The sequence below is a fragment of the Hetaerina americana genome, unplaced genomic scaffold (genome assembly GCF_022747635.1).
Source record: "Hetaerina americana unplaced genomic scaffold, ioHetAmer1.1.p SCAF_2, whole genome shotgun sequence".
NCBI classification, from domain to species: domain Eukaryota; kingdom Metazoa; phylum Arthropoda; class Insecta; order Odonata; family Calopterygidae; genus Hetaerina; species Hetaerina americana.
The window spans coordinates 66,220,884-66,240,990 of NW_027286763.1; the positions used below are offsets into that span (position 1 = coordinate 66,220,884).

At 35.6% G+C, this 20,107-nt stretch overlaps 1 protein-coding gene across 4 annotated transcripts; it reads right to left on the reverse strand.

Moving 5' to 3' along the window:
* Positions 1-1,311: 1,311 nt before the first annotated feature.
* On the reverse strand, positions 1,312-20,091 carry LOC139687784 (persulfide dioxygenase ETHE1, mitochondrial). Of its 4 annotated transcripts, none has more exons than XM_071585080.1 (7): positions 19,866-20,077; positions 18,846-18,988; positions 18,609-18,753; positions 18,314-18,499; positions 9,556-9,738; positions 7,153-7,269; positions 1,312-1,925 (listed from the first exon to the last, which is right to left on the reverse strand). In XM_071585080.1, exons 1-7 carry the CDS (start codon positions 20,020-20,022, stop codon positions 1,876-1,878), a joined length of 981 nt encoding a protein of 326 aa, XP_071441181.1. In that variant the 5' UTR covers positions 20,023-20,077; the 3' UTR covers positions 1,312-1,875. The 4 variants fall into 4 exon arrangements, with proteins under 4 accessions (XP_071441181.1, XP_071441182.1, XP_071441183.1 ...); XM_071585081.1 differs by having other exon boundaries at positions 19,728-19,898; XM_071585082.1 differs by lacking the exon at positions 19,866-20,077 and adding an exon at positions 19,107-19,127.
* Positions 20,092-20,107: the final 16 nt, after the last annotated feature.

Consider the following 20,107-nt stretch of genomic DNA (forward strand, 5'->3'; position numbering starts at 1 on the left):
CATGGAATGCTATGCCACATCTGTTGTTAGATTTGACAAATTTTCTTTTATTCATTTTCAATTACTATTTATTCTGGAAAATGGTAATCAAACTAGGGAATTAAAGTCAAATGAAAGAATGATGACAATCATTAAGAATGTTTCTGAGTTAATTATTAAATTATGACATAACAAATATCAGTATATACCAAAACCTTTTCAAAACACAAATTAATTTAAAGAGGAATTGAGTAGAAATATAAAAATTAACATTTCACAATATGAATAATATACTTTTAGGCACTTAATACAACCCATTTAGGATATTTTTCAAAGTTCCAATGGTAGTATTTTAAGGAAAACATCAAGTTAGGCTTCATACTAAAATTCCAATTGCTACACATAAGAAATTCCCCCAAGTAGCTTGATAAAGACACTTTTCCACCAAAGGCCCCGATGATTATTAGAAGAACGAGAAGAATGCTGGCAAAAATACTTACCTTGGAATGAAATGTCCAGGATATGATGTATAAAATGAAGATGATTAAGTCTTCAGATATTTTTCTGTTCAAATAAATGGCACATGCCAGAAGGCAATGAAAATGGAGTAAATGCAAATGGGTGAGAAAAAATCATTAGATACCTTACAATAAGATTATTGAGATGCTAGATTTCATCATTCTTCCTCAGAATGAGTTACATTAGCAATAACTGTAAAACAAAAGTTACCAAAAGCCTTGTTCTGTCAGAAAAAACTGACACCTAGACATGATTCAAATTTAGTCTAATTCTTTAACATAGGGTTGATTGGGGAACAGCTGAATTAAAATTGCCTTTATTTTAAATTTGCAATATGGCATTATGATACCCTGTAAAGTGAAGTTTTTGGCAGCAAACTTGGGGATTGAGCTAATAAAAACAATTGCCATTTTCTGGTCATCAGATTATTTGGAAATCTCCATTCTGCCTAGGAAAAGGAACTAGATAATTACCTATTACATATTCAATTTAGCTATTTCACTATCCATCTCATCTTTAGAATGAGAAGTATCTTCCAAATTACCCATGACTACTTATCTATGTCACATGCTCAAAGTCAGACTGGCCTAAAAACATTCAAAGCTTTTCAACACTAAGCGAAAAAATTTTCATGGGGGTGTTTTCCTTTCCATTAATATCAGATACTAAAACTTTCAGAAAATTCTAACATAACAAACATAAACATTATCTGACATAGCAGAAATTTGTAGCATAGCAATAATAAGATACTCAAAAAAGGTTAAGAGTGAAAGGGGAGGCATTACTTTGTGAAAAATAATACCAAAATAGAAATTATTTAAAAGAACACAACCAGCTTTATACATTCATTAAAATAAAAGTATCACACAATGACACCATTAGATAATATTTGACATATATTCTAGTTTATATTGATTCCAATCTGTTTTTAAAATAATTATGCACATCATTAAAATAGTATAAAAACCTCACAAAATACATTATTTATACACAAATTGTTTCCACATCACATCAATTTAAGAAAATATTTAGAGTATTTTACCACTTCCTTGTTGCCAGGTAGAGTAATGATTACCATAGTGAAAAGAATTTACAAGCTTACAGGAGCCCACTTACTAACTTTCTGCTCCATGAGAGCGATATCTCATCCAAGGTAAATAAGTGTGCTATTGATAATACACACACCAGCATCATCAGATGAACTTATAGCTGGTGCCAACTTCAATTTTTAATAGCAAAAAATATTTTCCAGCACTACTTAAGATTTCCTGAGATGGGCCTCTTAAAGATGATCAAATTTTTCCTAACAATTTACTTCAGCAGTGTTGAAAAAATTTTGCCCCAGCTGCAGTATGATTTCATTTTATGGGTGTTTATCTAGTTGACCTCATGAAGACCACACACTTTATTAGCAGGCAGAGCTTTATCTGAAAAATTTAGTAAATATGGACAAATAGGGTAATATTAAATAGATTTCAGGTTGCACCTCATTAATTAGGTAATAGGAATACACTAATATGAAATTACAAGATTAGAGAAAATTATTTATAAATAATTAGACATAAAACAATAAATAATGACATTAAATTGAAATAATTATATATTAATCAATAAATACATAAATTATTTCAAAAATATAATGGGAAAAAGAAGGAAAGGGCAGCAATTCTATAATTGTTCATTACTAAGAAGATAGAAGATTTACCAAGAGATTTTTAACAATCAAAAAGCCATAGGCAACTGCAGAAGACAAAACATAATACTGAAAACAAATGAAAGATTCAGTTTTATTGAAAATAATATAAAAATTAAAAATAATCAAAACCTTGTGGCCCCTTGGCTGGCAGACTAACCCAAGCTTAATCATCAGTTAACTGATTTTATGAACTCCTCAAAGACTTATTCCACATGACTCTTTTACCATTTCCCCCGTACACATTAACTCTCGATTGCCCATGCTAATGGATGCATGATGAAGGATGGGTAATCAAAAAACATGAATAACCAAAATAGTGTTCAAAAGCAAGAGACTACTGTTACACAACAAATGAACTCTTCTCTTTATTCCTTATCATTAAATCAAGTTTTTTAGCACTATAAATCACATTTTTTTCCTGTTTTTCAGTCATTTTTTACAAGGGTGGAATTATAGGTTTACAAGAGTACAGAAATTAAGCGCACTGTCAGAAAGCTAAACTAATCACATAGCCAGTAAAAACAAATGGCTAATGAAGGACAAATACTGACAAAAGATCACTGATATGGATTCATATTTGTCATATGTTTACATGTTATGTTAAAATAATGCAGTGTAGATAGTAAATGATTACTTCGCTGCAAAGTAAAGCTACATATGTTCTTACTTTAAAAAGGAGAATACGGAATTCGAAGGGCTGGTGAATGTGTGAGAAATGATAATGGATAAGGGCAGAGAGTAATAAAAATATTTAAATTAAAGCCTTACACATCATTGGCTGTTGATAGTGATCAAAATCAAAAACTTTAGAGATAGCTGTGGAAGTAAAGTACAGGTGCTAATGGATGCCTTGTTTTACCCCTCAACCAAATACCATACCGATCATACTGACTCACACCTGAGATATCTGAACATCTGCACGTCATGGATATGTCACCTATCCCTATAATCTTATTTTCTTTAATACATTCATTAATTCAGCCCAAATCACTTTACTGACTTTCTCCTCAAAGTCTAAAAAACAAAAAATAAATCCTGACTACATCCTATGTTCTTCTCTATTAGTAACTTGATCACTGCTTTGGCATCATACATCTTTCTCCCATACCTGAATAAAAACTGATCCCGATATATCACTTTACATATTTATTAGCATGGATAAACAAGAGTTAACTATACGAGGAAGAAAGGGTAAGAGAGGCACGTGGAACAGGTCAGCGAGAAAGTCATAAAATATGTTAGGCTTGCAGATGATTACACTTGGGTTAGTCAGCCAACCAAGGGGTTACAAGCATAGGCAAGCATATTAGAAACTCAGTGTGATAGGTACAGGATGAGAATAAATGTATACAAAAGAAAGGTTATGCAGTTTTTGAGAAAGAGGAAAGCCAAGTTAAACATTAAAACTGAAGTTCATAAACTAGAGCAGGTCAAGCAGTTTATCTATCTCAGAAGTGTTTGGACCAAAATGGTAAAAGTAATAGGGACATAAGGAGAAGAATCACATTAGGCAAAAAAGCTTTCACTAGGAGGAGGGAAATGATTACAGGAACATTTGAGTGCAGATTTTGATAAAAAGCTTGTAAAAACATTGATATGCAGTGTAGTTATTTACATCGCCGAAATATGGTCATTTAAGCAGGAATATATGCATAGATTGGAGGCTTTGGATAAGTGAGAGTGAAGGATGGAGAGGATTAAGTGGATAGAAAGGAAAACAAATGAGGTGCTAGGTATGGTGTGAGATGAGAGGGGATTGCTGGGAGAAATCCTAAGGGGACAGAAAAAATTAATGCCAAGCATATTGATTGGCAATAGGATGTTGAAGACCGTGATCAAGGGGAGAACGTTAGGTAAGTTAGGAAGGGGCAGTAATAGGATAGGGATTTTGGATAGAATGAAGAGAGGCAGGAAGTATCCAGAGTTGAGACAGGCTATATTATAGAATAGGATGTTGGGCTGTGTTTGTTAGGAGAGACAAGGGGATTGCCGCTGTACCATTTGGAAGCTGTGACCATCCAAAACCTACATTAACCAGTAGATCACCTAATAATAATATGTTTACATCTAGTGTGATCAGAATGATCAAACCCCATCTATTGCAGAATACTATTGTTTTCTCCCTTCATTCCTTGTTCCTAAACCATAGTCCCCATATTTCTCATCTCTTCCTTTGCCTACCATCACATTCCAATCCCTCATCACTATCAAATGTTTCCTTCCAGGAACACCCACAATTATTTCTTCTAATTGATCACATAAATTGTAGACTTCTTCCTCCCTATGTGTGCTCTATGGCATTTAGACCTGAACAATGACCAAGTTTGTTTGTTCAGCTTTTACTTCTACTAATAATATTTTATCACTCACCTTCTCTGTTTACTATGCTTCTTCCTAGCCTTTTGTTCAATATTTTTGCCAACATCACTGGCTACCTTCCCCTCTGCTGTATATACTCTATAACATCATTGTAGTAATCTTTGCTATCATTCCATCTTACCTCTCACAGCTCTAAAATATCTATGAAGGATAGAAATAGCCTGAGCAGTGTATACATGAATATTCTGTAAATATCCAGCATATTTTGATTTAAATCTTTTTAACACCACCTGCCTGATTCGAATATACATATCCTCATCTCAAAATGAAATACACTATGTTATCCCACAGAAGAGCTTTATTGTACGACCCGGGTTTCATCGAAGATCGACATCATCAGGTACAGAATATTCCCAGTCTAGGTTTAAATACATTTTTCAAACTGTGAAAGGGGGGGCTGGAGGGGGAGAGGGAGGTCTGCAAAAATCGTTAGGAGGTGATTGGGATGAGAGGGAGAAAGGGTTAGGGTGTGGAGATGAGTGTCCAACTTGGGAAGGTACGGCGGTTGACGGTGAGGGGAGGGGAGGCACCACAGGTGGTAAAGCACCTAGGTACTTACCTAAGTTAAGGAGGGGGGAATGGGAAGAGTCTATAACATCGTTAAGGAGAATATTTGACCCGGACACATTTCTTAATATTTCGAATTTCTCTAAACAGTCGAGCTTGAGTCCCTTATTTTCCAAGTGTAAAATTTTAGGTCTAAATTCACTCTGATGTTCCTCTTCAAGGAGGTGTTTCGCGAACAAGGAGGTGGGGTTTTTTTTGCGTAAACACGCTTCATGTTCCTTGATCCTTTCCTTGAATTTACGCCCTGTTTGGCCAATGTATATGGCAGAGCACTCGTCACAGTGTAACCTGTAGACCCCACTTTTTTCCATGATATCCACCCTATCTTTGGTATGGCAAATCATGTTTTTCAGATTGGACCGGTTGTAGAAGGCGAATTTATATCCGGGCATGAGTTTCATAACTTGTTGGCTAATGTCTCTTAAATAGTTGAGTTTTTGCCATTTATTATCCCTCTCCCTTGTCTCCCCATAGATATTATTGATAGCTTGCCTACGTAACTTTTTCTTGTGAAGGTTGTCTACAAGACTAGAAGAGTACCCATTGCTAATGGCTATTGGTTTAATTATCCCAAGTTCTTTATTCTTGTTTTTTTCGGATAGGGGGATAGTTATTAGTCTATGTAGAAGAGAATGGAAGGCTGCATATTTTTGTGTATGGTGATGTCTGGAGGTTGCGTGGATGACTTGATCTGTGGATATGTGTTTTCTGAAGATATCGAATTCTAATTTTTTACCTGAACGCGTGATTTTTAAATCAAGGAAATTAAGGGACCCATTTTGCTCTAATTCTGTAGTGAACTGAATAGATTGGTTGACTAGATTCAAGGCCTGATTGAATATACTCAGCTGTCTTGGGGAACCACTCCATATACAAAAAATATCATCCACATAGCGGATGCATAATATCATACATAGCATATACATATCCTGTTTTTGAATTTTGCTTCATGCAAGTACCTTCTATAGTGTGATTGACTTTGCTCCAGCGTATAATCAAACTCATAATTGTTTACAGGTGTCATGATTGGGATTGTGCATGCATGTCTGGCGACTGTAAACACGCCCTTGTGGCAGCTTGCAGGGTATGATGTAGATGTATTCCTATTCTAACTAGCTTAGTCTTCTTCTGTTTTCTTAGAATTTTGATAGAGATATTAACTCATTACTTTGACCCTGATTAAACTTAATACATTTAAATTTGTTTTGAGAATGTCCCCTGACTAAAAGCATAAAATTTTGCATGATTTTTATTATGGATAAATCAAAACCCATCTACAGAGAAATTGGATGTCATGACCTCGTCATTGACAGGTAAAAGACACCAGGATTTTACTGGCCAACATTGGGTCGAATACAATTTCTTTCACTTGACTAATATCAAGGATAATGAAGTATAATTTTTTGATTCCTGGATTTCAAATGACAAGGTTTTATTCTACATGAATAATATATAATTTGATTTTTAAATCATATTTTCTAATTTTCCTAAAATGGTGCTACATGGGCTAGGGCACTTCATTAGCATACCATGTGAAATAACATTACTTTCTGCATTCAAGACCCATTATTATTTAAATGAACAAGTCAGCCAAATAATAAGAGGTGAAATTGTAATTACCACAGTGAGTCTTACTCCAGATTTTTCTAACATTATTAATCCCAAAAGGGCAACATACAACACACGTTCAACTCGTTAAACGCAAAACGGAAACCAAGTCAAATATTGGCCTCACTTATACCAATCCATTTTAATTGCTATAATCAATCCAAAGATTCAATGAGTTTAAGTGTGGCCAACACCAAAGTTGATATGATTTTAACCTAGGGAGATTTCTAACATGTACATTTTACAGATTACATTTATTTACACTGATCATTAGTATCCGTTGAAGTTAACAGATTTACTTATTGTCTACCCGAATTCCATGATACACACGTATATTATTCTTCCAGATCCAGTAAATTTTGTAGCATACAGGTAATTTTGGAGATAGCCAGCTAATAACTCACCAATCATTTTTGGGTAAGCTAAATTCAAATTTTCCATTATCTTCACAAATTCCTCAATACTTTTGGAGAGGCGTGGATTGTATTTCTTTTCTTCTGCTACTGTGGTCACAGTTTGACCTGTGAATAGAGAGAAATAACCTCTCAGAGAAATTAAATTTACCATGAAAAGATCTTAGAATCCAGGACAGGTGAAACTCATTTTGCTTTGAGTTTAAATTCAAAGTTTTGGTCAAATTATGGTAATGTTCTCCAAGGCAAACATTACAGCCTAGGGCATTTTTACCAACCGTAGTGATGTTGAAATTTAGAAACTTAACTCAGTGAATCCCATTGATGTGATAGTGGAGATTGATTTTTGGAGGCAAAAGCACACTTGGGGAATAAAGAAATGAAGGCTCTCGGAGCCAAATTGAGAAACAACCTTAAGCCAAATGATATGTCTCAAAATAGGGACTGAAAGATGTAATTCCAGGACCTCAGTAGAGAGATAAATAGCAATATCCCTCAAGGAACAATGTTAGCAGGAAGCATACTCAAAGAGGCATGATCAAATTCACCTACTGACTTTAGGAATGACTATTCATGAAATTCATATGTACTACTTCCTAGCATTACCATTTATAATTTAAATTACCAGGGGGTTATTTCCTTATGATGGTACCCAATACTATTTGCTCAAGGATGCCATTAAGGCATCGGAAGCTATTCCATAAAAGTCATCGATGCCATTTCTGGATGCTTTTTGAGTTACAGGCTGCTGAACCCATGACATAGTGGCATCATTGTAACAGCATCGACAAATGTATTGCTTTGTGGTAATCATTTGCCAAAATTGTCATGAAAAACAAAATGTTTCCATGAAAATTGAAGAGAATTAAGGGATGCAACAATTTCAGAGTGTAAAAATCATTCACCTTGCCCATTAGTGGATGACTCCATTATAAGTTACTGTTCCCACAGTTTCTTTGGAATGAAGGGAGTTTATAATGCTGATTTTTATTCACTTGCTACAGGCTGTGAAAATATAAGTTGCAATAATTCTAAAGAGAACGCTACGGGATCAATGAAACCATTGCGGTCAATGAGGTCATTTATGCTATTAGAGATGGATGGAAAGAAAGGAAGGGTGGAGAGATACCCATTGAATGAAAACTCTTAATGAAAGCTGCCAATGGGTCTGCAGTTTGGCATACCATGCAACGGACAACGTAACCCCTAAAAGTAATCTCCACAAAGCACCTCAAGTAAGGATTGAGACACAATTGAAAAATATCTACCTCCTCTGGGATTCGAACCCGGGCCCTCTGGGTAGGAAGCCAGCACATTAGTCACCCAAACATCTTGAACCCCCAATTTTTGTTTGATAAATTCATCAAATAGCATTTTGTACTAGAGTTAATTTTGCTTGAACTAAAATATATGACAGAAGATAGCAACCAGTGGTTTGTTTGACAGAAATTCAATGCCAGGGAGCTAGTCGTTAACTTTTAAAACAGTAATAATGACATTTTTCTCCACTGAACATGGACATCATGTTGGTAAGGGAGTCATCAAACACAAAGAATAGTACAAAATACAGATACATTTCAACACTACAAACAGGCTTGAAAAATATCATATACATTAGGGTATGTAATAAAACCACAATGCACTACAATTGCTTGTCATTCAAATATCATTAAAAGAATAATAACTCTTCATTAGAAGGTTCTTGAGTTTCAATTTGAAATAAAATTACTATACTTCAAACTTGACTTAAGTTGCAGTGACGTTTTCATGCAATTTTTAATTAAAATCTAATTACTGTAAAGCCTCATGAAATGAGTGATTTTTGCTGAGGCAAATAAATATGAATGGCCAATGATAATACTTTGAAAAATAATACCAAAGATTTCTTCTATCACAATTTCATATCAGACTGTATCAACTACCACAAGCTATTCATGATATAAAATGATAAATATAAAATATGAGGTATATATGAGGCATGTGAATTAAAAAGTGAACCCATGGCTATGTAAACAAAACTATATATGTAGTTACTCAGTGAACATAAATAATCCACACTGGCTGTTTTTCAATTGTACAGAATTATCATTTCAACCAATGGCATTGTTTAAAAGAATATGTTTTTCTTTTGACAACCTTATATCAACTGCGATATTCATCAAACTAACTTTACTCTACCCTAATTTTTCCATGGCATCACTAATGGCCACAGTCATACCCAATATTTTTTGCTGATGGCTTTTACAGAATTACTACCGATGCTATTTGAAGAATAGCATCAGGTGACTTACGAATTAACCCAAAACAAACAATTTTTTATCACTTTAGTTAGAACCAGGACAACTTACAAAATAATTTCAACAGATTCTAAAGAGGAAATGGCCAAATATTTACCTTTATAGTCATGAGCTGGATACAGCAAGAAATTATCTGGTAAGGAAAATATTTGGGTGTGCACTGAATTGTAAAGTGTTTTAGGGTCACCTTCCTGGAAATCAGTACGACCACACCCTCTTATGAGTAAAGCATCACCCGTGAAAGCTATTCCTTGTTTATGGAGGATATATGAAACGCAACCTAAAAAGGAATATGTCAAAGTTACTCATGGCATGTATCAAAAGTTCTAACAACAATAAACAAAGCAGAACATTAGAATTATTTCCACAAATACAGAGTTATACACACACTTTGTTGCATTAAATTCTGCAGTTACATCTCCCTAGATAGCTTTGCGAGTCTGGTCTGCCCCGGCAAGTCAAAGGCCCATGGCTTGATTCTTGACAGGGATTATCTTTACTTGAGAGTCCACACCCTTCCACCTTCCCCACTAACCTTGTACTGGTCCTTCATATATATTTCTTTTCTCTACATCTATATACGAGGGTGGTCCCATAAGTACCTGGCCTGACATAGAGGTGGCGGTAGTTGTTTGAAAAATATCACTGTATTAGAAAGTATGCAGTCTATAAAGTATATGTTTCAAGGTTGTAGACACTAAGCTGTTTAGTATTTGCTTGGCAGCCATCAATAGTGAACGTTTTCAGTGAATTTGTAATAATGGAGAAAATTGGTCATCGTTATGTGATACAATACTTTTATTTGAAAGGCCTCAGCCGAAACACTATGAAAGCTGAACTGGATTCTACCCTTGGTGAGTCTGCTCCTTCCTTTACAGCAGTAAAATATTAGGTAGTAGAGTTTAAATGAGGCCATACGAGCTGTCAAGATGAGCATTGCATTGGTCAACCAATTGAGGTGATGACTCCAGAAATGGTGAAGAAAATCCACAAAAGGATACTGGATGATGGTTGACTGCAAGTGCATGAGCTAGCACACATAGTAGGCATCTCAAAAAATGTAGTACATCGCATATTAACTGAAAATGTGGACATAAGAAAGCTGTGTGCAAGATGGGCACCATGTTTGCTCACACTCGAGCAAAACCAGTGTCATGAAGATGTTTCCATTGAGTGTTTAGCAAAGTTTCACAGCAACAAAGCAGAATTTTTGTGCAGTTTCATAACCATGGATGAAACATGGGTCCATGACTTCAAACCCGAGACAAAAGAATAATCAAAACAATGGATTCATAAAGGAGAACCACTATCTTCTCCAAAGAAGGCGAAGACCATTTCATCTGCAGGCAAGGTCATTCCGTCGGTTTTTTGGAAAGCGCGTGTGATAATTTTCATTGACAATCTTGAAAAAGGAAAAACCATCAATGGCAAATATTCGAACTTATTGCAACATTAGAGCAAAGAAATTAAGCAAAAGCAGCTGCATTTGGCTAAGAAGAAAATGTTGCTTCATCAAGACAATGCACCAGCTCACAAATCTGTTATTGCAATGGCCAACATTCATGAATTAAAGTTTGAATTCCTACCTCATGCACCCTATTTGCCAGATTTAGCCCCCTCAGATTATTTTCTGTCCGCAAACTTGAAAAAATGGCTCGGTGGTCAAAGATTTTCCAATCGAATAATAATAATAATCTTTATTTGCCCAGAAGACACTGACACAGTGTAATAGATACATCAGATAAGTGTATAGGACACGTCATATGTACATATAGATGTTAAACAATGATGAAATTCAGAAAAGCATGACACAATAATAATTTTTTGCATAAAATATATTCCATATTCAGTATGGTTATTTTTTCTCCATGAATTCCATTACAGAATAAAACTGTTCTTTCCTTAAAAATGATATTAATTTCTTTTTGAACAGGACTGGATCCTTTACGTACTTAAAATCGTAAGGGAGCCTGTTCAGTGCAAGGAGGCCCATTGATTTAGGCCCCAGGGATGTATTTAAAGTCCTGCAATAAGTTTGATGCAGGTCTCTGCAGGCTCTGGTTTGGTGACAATGAACGTTGTCATTTGTCATATAATTGGATATATTACTTTTAGTGAAAATGCATACGACATAAATGTAAATACATGGAACAGTCAGAATATTTAACCTTTTGAAGAAGGAAAGACAAGGTGCATTGTAGGGAGCATTGCATATTAATCGTATTAAACATTTTTGAGCTTTAAAAATTGAATCAGAATGAGGGGAAGAACCCCAGAACATAATACTATAGATAATTAAAGAATAAAATTCTCCGTAATAAATTGAAAGTAAGATATCAAGGCTTACAGATTTCCTAATACTTCTAATAAGAAAGCAAATGGAATTTAACCTGCTACGAAGATTGCATATGTGTTCATCCCATGATACATTTTTATTTATAACAACTCCCAAAAACTTGGATCTAGAAATTTGGGGTACACACGTTCCCCCTAGGTCAATGGCCAATGAAGCAGGGGCTTTATTTTTATTAGAGAAGTATATGAGTCCAGACTTGTCAGGGTTGAGTTTCAGAGAATTTTGTGAACACCATTCACAAAGAAGTTCGGAAACTCTAGCTGCTGTCAAGGTCAAGTTGTTTAACGATGGTGCTGATACAATTACGTTAGTGTCAGCATATAAAATTGGCTCGGCTCCTGGAACTGACTGCAGAACTTTTGGTAAGTCATTAATGTAAAGTAAAAATAGGATAGGGCCCAAGACTGAGCCTTGGGGTACACCTAATGTAACTTCTTTACTAGGAGAAGTAAAATTAGTACCGTTCTTTAACAAAATAACCTGTTGGTGCCTTGCGCTGAGGTAAGATTTGATCCAGTTATAAGGGATACCTCTGATGCCATAGTGTCCTAATTTGGACAAGAGTAACTGATGATTAACTAGGTCAAAAGCCTTGGAAAAATCGAAGAATAGTCCCAAGGTTTCAATTCTATTATCAAGATTTGAAAGTATTAGGTTTACGAGGTGATAGGTAGCTGTAGATGTAGATCTGCATTTCCTAAAACCATTCTGTGAGCCAGACAAGAGATTAAAAGATTCAAGAAATGATGTAAGTCGATTATGGAAGACCTTTTCAAATAGTTTCCCTATCTGGTTTAATAAAGATATTGGACGGTAAGAATTCATATCCTGCTCACTACCTTTCCCTTTATAAAGTGGTACAACTTTGGCAATTTTAATGGCATCAGGAAAAACACCAAGTTGTAGGGATTTATTAATTAGGAAGAGTATCTGTTCCTTGATAGAATTAATTGATTTTTTTATCACAATCCCTGGGATACCATCTGTACCAGGACTACTTTTGTTAGGGAATTTTTTAATGATGTTCATCAGTTCCAGTTCAGTACAAGGAAGCAGGTACAATGAATTAGACAGGCTTGGGATTAGAGGATAATTAACAGGAATTGGAGTATTTGTAGTAGTCTGGTGGGACAAGTAGAAGTCATTTAAGTTGGATGCCATTTGAGAGTAATCAGAAATAACATTACCGGTGGAGTCCTGTAATTTGAAATCATGATGATTATTGATAGAACACTTAGCTTCCTTTATAATCTTCCAAATTTCTTTAGATTTGTTATCGGCATTGAGAATTCTACAGTTGTTAAATGTTTTTTTAGCCAGTTGTAACTTTTGACGGTACGTTTTTTTCAGTGTTCTATACTCCAAGCAGTCTATCGAGTTACATTTATTTTTATAAGAGATAGCTAACTCCTTCATTTTTTTCGAGAGGCATCGTATTTCATCGGTGACCCAATGGTTTCTAGTATTTAAGGACAAGTTTCTAGTTTTGTGGGAGACCAATGGAAAACAAATGTCAAAGTAATATTGATATGAAGAATAAAAATACTCAAATGAGTCATTGTAGGATCTGAGTTGGTATAAATCAGACCAATCATGGGACTTCAACATATAATTGAAGATAATAAAGTTTTGCTCTGTAAACTGCCTTTTATAAATTTTTTTGCAGTGACTAGGAGAAGAAATTAAAATCTTGCATAGAAGAGGATAGTGATCTGATATGTGGGATTTGATTACTTCAGTATTTACTTTTCCCAAATCAATGTTTGTTAAGATATTATCTATAATAGTAGAGGAAAGGCCGTTTACCCTAGTGGGTTCGGTGTTAGTAACACAAATATTGAAAGAGGTGAGGATATCTAAGAATTCCTGTTTGGTTTTGGAATTACTTGCGAAATCACAATTAAAGTCCCCAGTTATAATTAAATTAGGTTTTGGTATAGCATCATGAATTAGCTCTAATAGTTTAGCAAGTTTGTTAAGAAAAACACTAAAATCACTCGAGGGAGAACGATAGATAGATAATAAATGATATGCGACATTATTTACACTGAGACCCACGACACAGGACTCGAAGGACAACTCTTCATTGAGAAAATCCTGTGAGAAACAGGTCGGGAAAAGGCGCACACACTGTGAAACTAGAACCAATACACCTCCATTTCTATGCTTTGAACGGCAAAATACATCGGCGATGGAATATCCAGGTAGATTTAAAAATTTCAAATCACTTAATTTCAACCAGTGTTCATTAATACAAAGGACATGAGGTTTATATTCACTCATCAGGACCTCAAGATCCAGCAACTTGTTACTAAGATATTGAATGTTAATGTGCAGGACCTTGAGGTACTTCGCTACCCTGTCGATGTTGTCGGGCGTGTCTTCCAAAAAGAATAATTTCCGACGTGCACATATTTGGGCCAAAATGAAGGCTTTATGAGGGTTTCCCTGAAATGCGGAAGGAGGCATGGTTGCCGCGGGTCACTTCGAGCTTGACAACTTCCATGACCGATGAAGTATCCAGATCAGGAATTTCCTCTCGAACATATTCCTGAATAGCTTCCACAGTTGTGCTGGAAGTTGTGCTCGAAGAAGTGATGTTGGCAGTTAATGGCTATTTTGAGGAGCAAGACCGTTCTCATTATAAAAAGGATATTGAACATCGCTGGAATAAGTTTATTCAGCTGAAAGGAGTTTACGTTGAAAAATAAATAAATTTTTATCCAAAATGTTTCAGTTTTCTTTGTTGGGTTGGGTACTTCTGGGACCACCCTCGTATACATAAATATTTTCACCATTTGGTGTTTTCATGCTTAAATGTGTACGCTTATAGGCAAGTTGTACCATCCAACTGAGAACTCACTATATTGCACATATATGGCTAAAGAAATCCTCCACTCCAGGTATTAATGCAATCCGTTGCTATCCCCTCCCAAAACCTCCACCCCTTGTGATCACATTACTTCCTCTCTCCTGCCTGCCATGCATCACCCACCCCACGACTCACCTCAAAGCACCTCACTTTTTCCTTCCCCTAATATTCCCTCTCTCAATCTTGCCCTTTCAACTCCTTTCCTTCCATTCCTCCTCCATCCCTCTCCCGCCCTTGTTCTGAGAGATGAGTCCCTCTTATAGATCACTTCTCTATATCTGATGCAGGTGACATGATCGCAAAAACCGTTGCCATATATGTGAGCATTGCATCTGTCATGTAGAAAGAGTGAAGAATTTTTGAACACCAATAATCATGAACTACGTTGTTTTTAGGAAAGATTTAGAAATAGATATAAAAATTAATAAAAACATTAATTCCTTCTCCTGGGCACCTAGCTACTCACAGCACACACAGCAAATGAATGCAGAAATTTCAATTATTAAAGTTTATTCACTAGCTTATGGCTATGGTTTTTGTGACAGGGGAGTCATGGTAAGCTAATTAATTTGGCTGAAACGACTCACAAGATGATGTTGTTCATGTTAGATTAAGATGAAATTACATATACAGGCTGCCATCTAAAAGGGAATGGCACTTGTAAGCATTGAAATACAGGAAATATTTAGGTCAAATTAAGTTGATTAATTATTAATTTTCAAATGATGATGGATTATTCTTGCATGTAGGAAAACATGTGACACTAACTTGTGGCTATTGATATCCATTTAGGCTTCTAATACATAACTCCCTCCAACTGAACTCCATGCTACTCTTATCTTAAATAAGTATGTACCATCATAAAAATCCACTTAAACAATATTTTAAGTGTAGATGATACATAATGTTATGAACCTATTGCTAACCTGTACCTGGTAGTCCAGTATGTAACCGCAACTGACCAGAGGGGCCCTGGGTTTGACTCCTAGTCACTAAGGACTCCAGCTTCATCCAAACTGAATCACTGAATACCAGATTTTCCAGGAAAACCTGAGATGGCATAGGGAAATAATTTGGCCCCGCCATCCCTGATTAGTGAATTTCACATACAGGTGAGCTTTCTCTTCACTCTTCAAACAGTAAATAATTTAGGCGTAACCATTAATGAAACATTATCTTGGACTGATCATGTGATTGCTATCTGCAGAAAAATAAACTCATCCCTGCATTCACTTAAAAGCTTAAAGTACATTGCTCCTGCCTCCTTAAAGATGCTTCTTGTGTCCTCTCTTCTCATACCCCACTTTGATTACTGTGATGTAGTATACCAAGACCTTTCAGGTGAACTGAAAATCAAACTCCAGAGGGCCCATAATTCCTGTGTGCGGTTTATATGTGATCTTAGAAAATACGATCATATTTCCAACTCATTTACTAGAATATCCTGGTTAAAGCTAGAAGGCTGCAGGCATTTACATATTCTTACAATTTTCTACAGAATACTTTCAAACCACACACTTAAATATCTATACAAAAATTTCCTCTTTATCAGCTCAATCCACAACAGAAATACAAGGGGTGATAATAAACTTCTTGTCCCACATCATCGCACGGAAATCTATCAGAAATTTTTTCATGTTACAGCATACCGTCTGTGGAACTCTCTCCCAGATGACATAAAAAAACTCTTCATCAACAACAACATTTAGGCGAGCACTTCACAAGTTCATTTTCCTCAGGTACTTAACTTAACCAGTATACCCTCCCTCATTCCACTCAGCTGCAATACAGATCACTTTCTACTTTTTTGTTTTGTCATCTCAAGCAGTACGAGTTTGCATCATTATTTTTAGTAATATTACACTTCTCATTACTCCGCATGTGTTGTCAATATATTTAATTTCTTCATTTCCATTTCAGTAACTTCATAATATGTATACTATGTAAAAATGATTGTTACAATGCACATATATCTTTCCTCTAATTAATAGGGTTTTCGCAGGTTTTTCACTCCCCCCCTTCTCTTCGTGGGTGTTTTTCTTCCGTGGATTTTTACTAGGTGAGCAATGCCACACTCTCCCTAGCTTTTCCCACAAACCTCATTCTTTGCTTAGACTTACCTTATTTTATTGTTCTCTATCTTCAATGTCATTTACATTGAGTATGTGTGTATGTGTAACCTTAATTTATATGTGTATATGTATGGGTGTATATGTACATAATTATGTATGTATTTATGTATGTGTATGTATGCATGTGTGTATGTATGCATGTATGTATGTATATGCATGTGTGTGTGTATATTAATATATATATATATATATATATATGTATATATAGTGGGTCGTGGTAGTCCAGGGGGTAGAGCGTTGGACTACTGACCGGAAGGTCCTGGGTTCAATTCCCGGGCAGTCTCTGCAGCTCCACCCAAGCTATAAGATTTTTCGGGTACCAGGTCTTCCTGGGAAACCATAACCAGCACAGGGAAAGGAACTGGCCCCCCTACCCTGATGTGTGAATTTCACACGTCGTATAGGGCTTAGTACTGGGTGATCTCTGCCATCACCTATTAAACCGACCTTCGGGTTGATTACAGTGTTTATATGTATGTATGTGTGTTTGTGTGTATATATGTATGTGTATTTATGTGTACTTGTATGCATATGTATGTATATATGTATACATATACGTGTGTGTGTGTGTATATATATATATATATATATATATATATATATATATATATATATATATATATATATATATATATATATATATATATATATATATACTTTTTTTCTTTTCGATGGGCAAATCTGTGCTAAATGAATTTGTCTGTCTATATGCATTCAAGTGTACATATGAATGTAACTACAAGTTTAATGCCTAATATAATATGTATACGATGATGGGTTAACTGGAAGAAGGGACCATTAGGTCTCAATTTCACCCAAATAAAGACATCTATCTATCTATCAAGACTCTTGAAATTGACTAATATGTAGTTTGGATTATTCATTTTTGAACACCACTAAGCAAATAAAAAGATATTTTTGCAAATCCAGGTTTTTCTGCCCAATTATTTTTGCTCCCCTGGATTTGAACATAGACCCCTCCAATCAGTGGATAAATGTACATGCTTGCTTGGTAACTTATTGCACCACAAAACTACATCTGCGATTATATGATTTTCAACTTATAATGATGACCTTTCATGATCATCGGTAGAATTACAGACTAATGATGAAAACCCCATATTTTTTATCACTGACATATTAGTATTTTATTAGGGGAGGCAACCAACAGCAAGGGTCATTTGCACCATTATGGATGGATGGAAAAGGAGGAGGGGTGGAGAGAATTCGGGAAGGTGGAGTCGGCATTAAGCTACTCTTATCAAAAGATGCCAAGTGGTCTGCTGTTTAACGTCCCATCAGACGGACAGATCTCCATGATTCTAACCCAGGCCCTCTAGGTGGGAAGCCAGTATGTTAGCCACCACACCAACTCGATCCCCTCACAGACATAATGCTTTGAAAGCAGGAAAATATGCATATACATATAGTAATAGAAAATCATATTTTTTTTAAATATACACCATGGCATAAGGCTAAAAATTTAAATTATTACCATTTGTGTGTCCCGGTGTCGGTCTCACCTCTAACTGATGAGAACCAAAACTGATTTCATCACCAGGCTGAACATACACATCAGCCTGAGCTCCACTTGATTTAGAAATGACACTTTTACAGCCTGGAACCAATTTCTTTAGAAGGCCGGTACCAGTAATATGATCTGCATGCATGTGAGTATTCACTACGAACCAAACAAAAAGTTCAATTGAAAATCCCAAGGCATATATTTTAATGTTTCACAGTCCAACTTTCAACAAATAAATATCATATTTATTATTATAATTACTTGCCAGCATATTTCAAAGTCAATTCCAAGTCTTTTACGAGTTGCGCATCTCTTTCTGCAAGTTCAATGACTGGATCAATGATCAAAGCTTCCTTAGACTGAACATCGGCTAGTAAATATGTGTACGTACAACTCTCACGATCGAAGAGCTAATTAAAAACCAGTAAATTGAATTACTGTATATTCAATATATGTGTACCAGTAGCATAGGTGTAAGGAAATGCAAACGTCCGATACTTACTTGTCGGAAGAAAAAATTGGGAGAAAATGAAGTGGTCTCTGTCACCATGGTGCGTAAAAATAATAACTTCTCGCAATTACCATTAATTTCACTGTGAAATTTTGATAGATGTTCCCTATATCTCAGCACTGCACGTATCATTCCTATACAAAGATATAAACAACGAGTCAGAATGCTAACAAAAACTTATCCGACATGAGTATCAACTTACATCCTCCTTTTTAAACAGATGTGTTAGAGAACCTAGGGTCTTCCACTTACTTCAAAGGACATAAAAAATGATGACGAAAAAGGTGTGAATTAGTACAGCAACGCTGAATTCGCCTACGTGACGGAAGTCACGTATAATTATGCGAGAAAATTATTACGAAATTTATCGCAAAACAGTAACTTCAGGAAGATCTTAATCTGGGAATGAGAAGTGTTCATTGAATTCGGCGGCATTGGATTTTGCAATATTTGATATTTATAATTCACGTAATTTAGGATGCCCAATAGGAGTGTGATCAATTTCACACGAAGTCAGTTATTTTTAAACTTAAGCGCACAACTATTACTAAATGGGTGAGTTATCAGTTTTACCGGTTACATCCCAATACTAGACGGAATTCCTTTAAAAACAATTCTTGGCGTGAACATCTGTCAATGACACAGAAATGATTATGCGTTAATTTTAAAACTTTAAATTTGCCCGTTAATTTTACCGGACAAAAATTAAACCTGATGAAACTTACTACGATCCTCAACTCGACAAAAAATTTATGAAATAAGCCACCCATAACAACAAAAGAATTAATATGACTACAATAACAAAGACATAAATATTTACTGGTATCACGGTAATAAATAACTATGCCTAAATCTTAAGTATGGTCAAATGACAGCATTCCGATGTCCGTTCCGGTTAATTCAGGTTACCAGCGAAGTAATCCATCAATCTACCGCTCCGCGATCCGGTTACATTTAGCTCTTACTGGGTTCAGGAAAATTTAATTTAAAGACGCCATGGAAAGGACCTACCTGCCACCGAGGTCACAACAGCGGCGACTTCTCCGTCTAAACCTCCTTCCTCGACGCTCTGCCGTCCAGCTTTCTCGCATGGTTGATGACCTTGACGCAACAGCTGATGAGTTAGAACACGGAAACGAACTAGCTCGCTGGCTTCCTGGTTGCGCATAATTGAAATGCATTATCTGCTATGGTATAATTTTGGGGTGAAAACAAAAGTCCAAATAACAATATTATTTCATGTCCTACTAAAG